At 44.5% G+C, this 9,725-nt stretch overlaps 1 protein-coding gene across 1 annotated transcript in view; it reads left to right on the forward strand.

Annotated features, from left to right (window-relative positions):
* LOC121572047 (cyclic AMP-responsive element-binding protein 5-like) overlaps window positions 1-9,197 on the forward strand; it is a 27,187-nt gene extending 17,990 nt beyond the window's left edge. Inside the window, exons 6-11 of the mRNA XM_041883909.2 lie at window positions 2,546-2,675; window positions 3,095-3,175; window positions 6,721-7,074; window positions 7,281-7,517; window positions 7,691-7,799; window positions 8,683-9,197. Coding sequence (XP_041739843.2) covers window positions 2,546-2,675; window positions 3,095-3,175; window positions 6,721-7,074; window positions 7,281-7,517; window positions 7,691-7,799; window positions 8,683-8,786 — 1,015 coding nt within the window. The 3' untranslated portion in view covers window positions 8,787-9,197. The remainder of the gene's footprint in view (window positions 1-2,545; window positions 2,676-3,094; window positions 3,176-6,720; window positions 7,075-7,280; window positions 7,518-7,690; window positions 7,800-8,682) is intronic.
* The last annotated feature ends 528 nt before the right edge of the window (window positions 9,198-9,725 follow it).

The following is a 9,725-nucleotide window of genomic DNA, read 5'->3' on the forward strand; positions in this document are numbered from 1 at the left end:
AAAGAACTCTTGTTGGTTCCAGGTAGAACCCTTTTGGTTCCAAGTAGAACCGTTTTGGGTTCCATGTAGAACCCTTTCCACAGAGGGTTCTACATGGAACTCAAAATGGTTCTACATAGAACCAAAAAGGGTTATACTTGGAACCAAAAGGGTTCTACCTGGAACCAACAAGAGTTCTTCAAAGCCTTTTACAGTGAGGGAAAAAACATATTTGATCCCCTGCTGATTTTGTACGTTTGCCCACTGACAAAGAAATGATCAGTCTATCATTTTAATGGTAGGTTTATTTGAACAGTGAGAGACAGAATAACAACAAAAAAATCCAGAAAAACACATTATAAATTGATTTGCATTTTAATGAGGGAAATAAGTATTTGACCCCATCTCAATCAGAAAGATGTTTGGCTCCCAGGTGTCTTTTATACAGGTAACGAGCTGAGATTAGGAGCACACTCTTAAAGAGACACCTGTGCACAGAAGCAATCAATCAATCAGATTCCAAACTCTCCACCATGGCCAAGACCAAAGAGCTCTCCAAGGATGTCAGGGACAAGATTGTAGACGTACACAAGGCTGGAATGGGCTACAAGACCATCGCCAAGCAGCTTGGTGAGAAGGTGACAACAGCTGGTGCGATTATTCGCAAATGGAAGAAACACAAAATAACTGTTAATCTCCCTCGGCCTGGGGCTCCATGCAAGATCTCACCTCGTGGAGTTGCAATGATCATGAGAACGGTGAGGAATCAGCCCAGAACTACACGGGAGGATCTTGTCAATGATCTCAAGGCAGCTGGGACCATAGTCACCAGGAAAACAATTGGTAACACACTACGCTGAGAATAACTGAAATCCTGCAGCGCCCGCAAGGTCCCCCTGCTCAAGAAAGCACATATACAGGGCCGTATGAAGTTTGCCAATGAACATCTGAATGATTCAGAGGAGAACTGGGTGAAAGTGTTGTGGTCAAATGAGACCAAAATCGAGCTCTTTGGCATCAACTCAACTCGCCGTGTTTGGATTAGGAGGAATGCTGCCTATGACCCCAAGAACACCATCCCCACCGTCAAACATGGAGGTGGAAACATTATGCTTTGGGGGGGGTGTCCTGCTAAGGGGACAGGACAACTTCACCGCATCAAAGGGACAGTGGATGGGGCCATGTACCATCAAATCTTGGGTGAGAACATCCTTCCCTCAGCCAGGGCATTGAAAATGGGTCGTGGATGGGTATTCCTGCATGACAATGACCCAAAACACACGGCCAAGGCAACAAAGGAGTGGCTCAAGAAGAAGCACATTAAGGTCCTGGAGTGGCCTAGCCAGTCTCCAGACCTTAATCCCATAGAAAATCTGTGGAGGGAGCTGAAGGTTCGAGTTGCCAAACGTCAGCCTCGAAACCTTAATGACTTGGAGAAGATCTGCAAAGAGGAGTGGAACAAAATCCCTCCTGAGATGTGTGCAAACCTGGTGGCCAACTAAAAGAAACGTCTGACCTCTGTGATTGCCAACAATTTCTTTGTCAGTGGGCAAACGTACAAAATCAGCAGGGGATCAAATACTTTTTTCCCTCACTGTAGGTTCTAGATAGCACCAAAAAGGGTTCTATGGGGACAGCCGAATAACCCTTTTGGAACCCATTTTTCTAAGAGTGTAGGGCTCTGGTCAAAAGTAGTGCACTATATAGGGAATAGGGTGCCATTTGGGACACCGCCATAGAGTTTCAGAAGTTCTTCAGAAGAGTTAGAGTAGGCTACAGCACAACACAGCATAGTATAGTACAGTTGAGTAGTACAGTCCAGTTGATTACAGCATACTACTGCCTAGTAGAGTACATTGAGTAAGGAAGGGAAGGGACCATATCACATGGCCTGTTAAAGTCAGACAACGTGTTCCTCTGTAGCCCGTGTTGGATTCCGGGGATCCGACTGTTTCTCCCTGTGTTTACCACTGGTTTCCATGATGACCGAGTGTCTGGCTGTTGGCCCGGGTGGACTGTTATGGTTACGTTAGGAGGCGTTGTTTTGGTTCGCGCCCCTTAAAAAAAAAAAAGGGGGTACGTTTAATTCGCTGCTTGCTACAGAGTCAGTGGTGACATCACCAATGATGACCTCAGCGCAGCGAGGGAGGCCCACGCAGTCTGATTGGCTGAGGGCCAAAACCATTACATCATCACATCGCACCCTGGCCCCTTCTGTGGCGCATGTCTCTCCTTACGCTCAATCTATTACTTTCCCCCGCTCTTCTCTTTCCTCCTCTACTTTCCATCTTTCTTTGTCTCTATTCTTTCACTCTTTCACTCTCATTGAACCTCCATCTCTCGTTCTATCGCTTTATCTCACCAAACTTTCCATCTCTTTCTTAGCTCTTATCGAAGGTTCTCCCTTTACTTCTCAATCTCTTTCTCCTCTCAGTCTCTCTATAATCCTCTCTGTCTATCACTCTCCCCCATTTCTCTCTCATTATTCAGTCCCTGATCCGAGACCAGTGTAGAGGCTGGTTACTGAGGTTCTCTGATATCTGACTCCTCTTTCTCCTGATCTCAGACCAGTCCCTGGGCCCCTCTCCTCCCTACTGCACCTGAGGAACAACAGACAAAGACAGCCCCTGGCCGCCTCCATGCCTGGCACCCTGCCAGACCCAGCCATGCAGGGAGCATCTGCCCAGCACATGTCTGTGAGTACATACAACTTTACTTACACTGTCCTTCTTTTCTATAATGGGCCTATAGGCCTACTTGAGAAATATCTCTTGCTTGTTAGATTGGTATTACCAAGTTCTAATATTACATTGTTATTATCTAGTAATTGACGAATAACTAGTTTGGGGTCGAAACATTGTCCTTTTCTCACACTTTCTCAAACTTTGGGCATACAATTTTTCTAATCTATGCTTTCCTCTTGGATCCAGCACCTGAGAAAAGTTTTGTATGGATGTGCGCATTTCACCCTTTAACATTGTTATCTAGTAATTACCTCCTTGTTTCTTTGGATCTGATTGAAACAGGCAAGCATTTACCGGCTGCACATATTTCAATAGATGTTTCCAAGGTTGAATTGTGTAGAAATAATGAGTCATTGGTTTTTGTTCCTCAGATGGAAAGACAGATGTCTATGGGATCCACTATGGTGAGCATCCAAGGTCCCGCCCACAACACTTCCTGCTCTTCACCTCAGGTACCGACCAATCAGAATACTTTTTCATGGTACCCACCAATCAGAAGGCTCTTTCGTGTTTCATGTAATGTTCATGTTTCTGCATGGGTCTCTATAGTGACAGAGATTAGAGGAGCTGTTGTTTGGGCTTGTTATAAAGACAGCTATTTCTTCTAATAAAATATGTAGGCTACTCACCATCTATTATGTAGTCTTTGCACTTGCACACTCTCTATCTATCTATCTATCTATCTATCTATCTATCTATCTATCTATCTATCTATCTATCTATCTATCTATCTATCTATCTATCTATCTATCTATCTATCTATCTATCTATCTATCTATCTATCTATCTATCTATCTATCTATCTATCTATCTATCTATCTATCTATCTATCTATCTCTCTCTCTCTCTCTCTCTCTCTCTCTCTCTCTCTCTCTCTCTCTCTCTCTCTCTCTCTCTCTCTCTCTCTCTCTCTCTCTCTCTCTCTCTCTCTCTCTCTCTCTCTCTCTCTCTCTCTCTCTCTCTCTCTCTCTTTGTCTCTCTCTATGGGGCCCCATTCACCCTCTCAGGCTATCTCTCTCTCTCGCTCGCTCTCTGTCTCTCTCTCTCTCTGGGGGGCCCCATTCACCCTCTGGCTAATCTCATTCCTCCCAGGCTGGAAGAGAGAGGAAACGGAGTGTAACTCTACACCTTTACACACACTAGCCCCGACCAGAGAAAGTCACACTTTATATGTTCTCCCTCTATTCCTCTAGCCCTTTATCCCTGTAATTCACTCAAAAGTTCTCTCTCTCTCATACTTTCTCTCTCCATTTTACTTTACCTTTCTTTCTCACTACTTCACCTTTTCTTTATTTTTAAAGGCTGTCATGGACAATTTGCTCCAAGTGAAATCCAGTATTGTGCCTTAAACACACACACACACACACACAAAACCCTTCAACAATCACGATCTACAATTTTAAACAAGCACCAGATTCTCCAAGAGACACCCCAGCCACACACACACACGCACAACACACACACACACACATGCTCACACACACAGGAAATAATCTCATGTGCTGACCCTGTGCTTGGGGACTATATGGGATTATGTTTCTGAGCTACACAGGTCTCTGGTTAACATCTGACCCACAGCCTGGGGTTGGTTGGTCTTTGTGCTGTAACCTACTCTCCTCATCTCCTCTGACTAGGAGCTCTCTATGGACTTGGATCTATACTTGTTCTGACTTGAGGAATTTGACATGGCCATTGTACAACTGCCTCTTGTCTTGGAATCATGGAATCATGGAATCATGGAATCATGACTTGAATGACTTAAAATATATAGTGTTCTGTTGATGTATTTTAAACTTTATGTTGCTGTGCTAGTCCTATGGCTCAGCAGATTAGAGAATGAAGACTTGTTGGTTAGTCATTGTATGGTTAGCTCTGTTCTAGTCTTCAACAACAGTTAAATAGTGAAGCCTTCAGTGAGGGAAAGAGAGTTGACAGTGTGTATGTCCCAAATGGAACCTTACTCAATGTACAGTATAGTGAGTGCACTATGGGCCCTGGTCAAAAGTAGTGCACAACAAAGGAAATAGCTTGCCATTTGGGACGCATTCTATGTGTGGAACAGCGATGGATATCTGTTTGACTCTGTCACATGAGGTAGAGTGCAGTACTACATGCCTTCAGGGTGATCAGACAGACAGAAAGAAATATCGACCTGTAATGTACCAGTACAGAACTGTGACGGAATCATAGAGTTCACAGTGTTACAGGGTTTCTATATAGTAAACATAACTCCAGTACCAATACACTGCCGCTGTCGAGTGTGTGCGTGTGTGTGTGTGTGTGTGAGAGAGAGAGAGAGAGAGAGAGAGAGAGAGAGAGAGAGAGAGAGAGAGAGAGAGAGAGAGAGAGAGAGAGAGAGAGGGGAAAGAGAAAGAGAAAGAGTCTGAGAGAAAGAGAGAGAGAGAAAGAGTCTGAGAGAAAGAGAGAAAGAGAGAGAGAGAGAGAGAGAGAGAGAGAGAGAGAAGAGAGCGAGAGAGTGAGAGGAAAGAGAGAGCGAGAGATAAAAGAGAGAGGGTGTCTCTGTGTGAGAGAGAGAGAGAGAGAGAGCGAGAGAGAGGGGGGAGAGAGCGTATGTCATACAGAGAGAGATAGAGCATGTCTGTGTGACTGGCTGGTAGAACTGGCACAGACAGCTACATGACCTCATTGCTGGCAGTGGCATTCTCTAAAGCCCCGTTTATACCTGCTTCTAACATACATCCTTTGTCCTGATCTTGTCCACATTCTGATTGTGCCCACATTTTCAGAAAGGTGTAGATGATTAAAAGACACATTGTGATCTGATTGTGATCACCTTAGGAGGTAGTCAGGCACCGATTGTGTCTGGATATCTTGAAAGTGTAGACGGATCTGGACAGAGAAAACATTTCAATCATCATTATCCTGCCTTCTAAAATCATTGACAGGTGACACCATTGACTTATGGCATCAATGTGTCTTAAAATAAATAAATATTATTCTGAAAGACTAGTCAAATAATTTGCATACAGGGAATCTGGTCACAATGCGAACACAGTGGACCGATACGAGACACATATTCATGTGTAGACATATTTCAAAACATCAGAATATAGACAAGATCAGGACAAAGGATGCATGTTAGCACCAGGTATAAACTAGGCTTAAATGTCCTCCCTTTTTTTCACTGGTGAATGGAGCGGAAAAAAGAAACTACTTCTCTTAAAGAAATATTACATAACCAAGAGTGATAGTAATGATGGGAGTGCGGTGATGTCATGCCCCAGAAACACTCTCTGTTTGTGTCCCAAATGGCACCTTATTCCTTACAAATGCACTACATTTGACCAGAGCCTATAGGGAATAGTGAACCATTTGGGATGGCCTCTCTTGCTGAGTGTGAGAGAACGGAGAGCTCACTGCTAGAGCTGTGAAGAGTTGGGAATGTGTGAGGAGAGTTCGGATATAGCTCACCTATTATTTATATTCTATCAGAAATCATGTACAAGTCCTATACAGTACTATGAGGTGATATGCAAGTGATACACTGTCAACTTAACTTAAGATATCAAGTGATACACTGTTCACTTAACTTAAGATATCAAGTGATAAACTGTTAACTTAAGATATCAAGTGAAAAACTGTCAACTTAACTTAAGATATCAAGTGATACACTGTTAACTTAAAATATTAAGTGTCGTTGATGATTGGCACTTCTTGACCTCTAACTGTTTTCACAGCTGCGAAAGAAGAGAATGAATTTTAAAAAGCAATGATGACATTCTGTTGTATTCCTTTGTTCAGTTCAGTGGTGATATGTTTGATGGAAATGCTTTAAGGCCTTTAAACACCAAGTCCGTTCTTTGGAACAAGTCCGGATTTTGGCCTAAAATAAAATAACATCGGAGTTGGTAAAAAAAGGGCATTTAGACATCAGTTTAATTATAATTTAACATTAATTATAATTTAACATTAATTGTAATTTAACATTAATTGTAATTTGATGGTATTAAGTTTTGACAACCTTTCTATTCCTCAGAGGGCTAAAACCATGGGTCACCCTCACCAACACCATCACCAACACCAACACCCCGGAGCTGTCGCCAACAGCAACATGGGTCCCACCTTAGGTCACATGATGGAGATGATGTCACCGCGGCAACGACACGCTCACCTGCAGCAGCATCATCAGCACCTGCAGCAGGCTCCGCCCATCTCCTACCAGCAGCACTGCCACGCCCCTCCACATCACCTGGGAAATTCCCACAGCCAGGGGCACCAATCAGGGAACGTGCCGCATCATCAGGTCCACCAATCACCTCCCTCGCACCTGCAGGCCAGCCACACCCACCAAACCTCTCCTCACCTGCCCCTCCCCTCCATAGCTGTTCAGGTACAGTACTACTTATGTGTTGTCATGACAACCACTCTGTATCAAGTTTTGTTAGTTCAACGTGAGGGTTAACAAGTGGTTGCCATTATCACAGTTAATCACCACTGTTATGTAATTATTATGACACTAATGTCTAGACCTTATCACAGATTATTAAATTAAGTGTCTTAGTCAATACTGCGTCATGATGATGGTATGTTGTGCAGTTGTCTCCAGCAACGCAGCAGATGCAGTCATCCCAGCAGACACATTCCCTGCATGCAGGCCAGGCGACTGGAGGACGTCGCAGGAGGTCTGTGGACCAGGACCCAGACGAGCGCAGGCAGAAGTTCCTGGAACGCAACCGAGCTGCGGCCACGCGATGCAGACAGAAGAGGAAGGTCTGGGTGTCTGCTCTGGAGAAGAAAGCAGAGGAGCTCACCCACAACAACATGCAGCTGCAGGTAGGTTTATACACACAGGCATACACATACACACACACATACACACACACACATGCACACACATACACACACACACACACAGGGACACACTTTAATGCACAGGGACACATATACACACACACACACACATTGTCACAGTATCACTAATGGCTCTGTCCCTCTGTCCATTCCAGAACGAGGTGACCACTCTGAGGTCAGAGGTTGGCCAGTTGAAGCAGATCCTGCTGACCCATAAAGACTGTCCTGTCACCGCCCGCCAGAGAGAATCACAGGGGTACCTCAGTGAGTAACACCCCTAACCCGCCCATCCCCAAAACACCCAGAGGTACACCCCTACCCTCTACAAAACACAGACTCCTATCACAGAAACCACAAGGATACATACGGTACCATCTCCTGCTGTCCATGTTAATGGGCCTGCTACACTGGACATTTTCAGAGCGTGAAACACTCCTATTCATCTCAATTATACCTGGGTGTAAGCAGAATGCCACGGCTCTGTAAGAGGCTGGTGCTGCTCTGCTTAAAATTACGCCCTGGTACTATTTTAATGAATTAAAGGCCTGTCTCACGCCCGAGAACAAGTGCCGGCAAAAACGTTTCAAGTCCAGGGTAGCAGCTAAAAGCCTCATGTTTTCCCGACGCCCCAGTATAGATCCCGTGTGAGGGGTCTCCCCAATTCAAGAAACATCCAGAGTCAAACATCCAGGTGTCTCAGACACACAGGGCTACATTCTCACCATGGCTAGTACAGGTTCAAAAGCCAGACTAAAACCATGTTGCACCTTGATGACTGGATTTAAACATCCATGATGTGTATCCTTGTAAGAATGATTATCTATGTAACCAGCAAGTACATTTTCTGCAGTTATACAGACAGATGTGCTTCATTGGTATATTTTCTATTTTTGCTTTATTTGCTGTATATTCTACTGTAATGCAAATGTCAAAATAAAAGAGCTATTTTCCTTATATGAACTGTACATGAGTTTTCATTCATGATATAATGCAGGACTACTTTCATTTCTAGTGACATTTTGTACTTTTTTTTACATGTTTTTATTGAAGACTTTCCTCTGGACACAGATCGTACACACAGAGAGAGAGAGGGAGCTGTCAAACACTAGCCAGGTCAATTTGATTGACAGCTGTCTCTTTGCCCCAGGTCCAGGGAGTTCGACAGGAAGTCCCTCCCCCCTGTGTCCCGGGTCGCAGCGGCAGGCCATCCAATCCAACAGCATCTCCACCTCCTCAGCCTCCTCAGATTAAAAATGAAAGCATGGGTGGGTGAATCTCATTAGTTCAGAAGAGTTGGATCCAGGGCTGCCCATGCTGTCCCAGAATTAGCTAATGCTAAGATAGGAGATGATCTCTGTAGTAAATCTCTATGGTTCAGAATCAACCCCCCTAGAGAACAGGATGTAGTTGCTCCTAGACGCTGAGCTAAGGTCAGTTGTGTGTGTCCCCACGCACACAGGGTTTAATCCCGGGTTCCAGGTAGAGGTTGCCTCTAATCACAGATCTACAATCAGCTCACACGTCCCTTAATCATTGGTGGGTGCATCTCAGTAGTCTAAAATGGCTCCCTCTCCTGGTCTCCTAGCCTCAATGGTAGCTTTTCCCAAACTCGGTCCTGGGGACCCCAAGGGGTGCACCTTTTGGTTTTTGCCCTAACACTACACAGCTGATTCAAATGATCAAAGCTTGATGATTAGTTGATCATTTGAATCAGCTGTGTAGTGTTAGGGCAAAAACCAAAAAGTGCACCCCTTGGGGTCCCGAGGACAGAGTTTGGGAAACCTTGCTCTATGGACACAGGTATGACAGAACTGGACTGACTAGCCTCTACAAGCCTTGAGTCTGCGACGGTTGCACATTTACACTGACTTTCCCTAAAGTCTAGAAATCCCGGTTGGACGATTCCCGGATTTCCTGCTTATTGCCTCCTGATTTCTGTAAAACCTGTGAATTTTGGGGAAGTTACAGAAATGTTGCAACCCTAGTCTATGTCTCTCCAACACTGTGATGATAGTCACCTGGGTCATATAGTGACTGGGGGAATCTCAGTCGATCTATGTGTCTCTGTTAGTGTGAAATCAGACATCCAAGTACTGCTCTATCTATTCGAGGACTGCTCCAACCAGGGAAACCATACTTATCGTTACATAATTTAGCAGACACTCTTGTCCAGATCAACTTAAATTAGTG

Source organism: Coregonus clupeaformis, chromosome 8 (genome assembly GCF_020615455.1).
Source record: "Coregonus clupeaformis isolate EN_2021a chromosome 8, ASM2061545v1, whole genome shotgun sequence".
Lineage (NCBI taxonomy): Eukaryota > Metazoa > Chordata > Actinopteri > Salmoniformes > Salmonidae > Coregonus > Coregonus clupeaformis.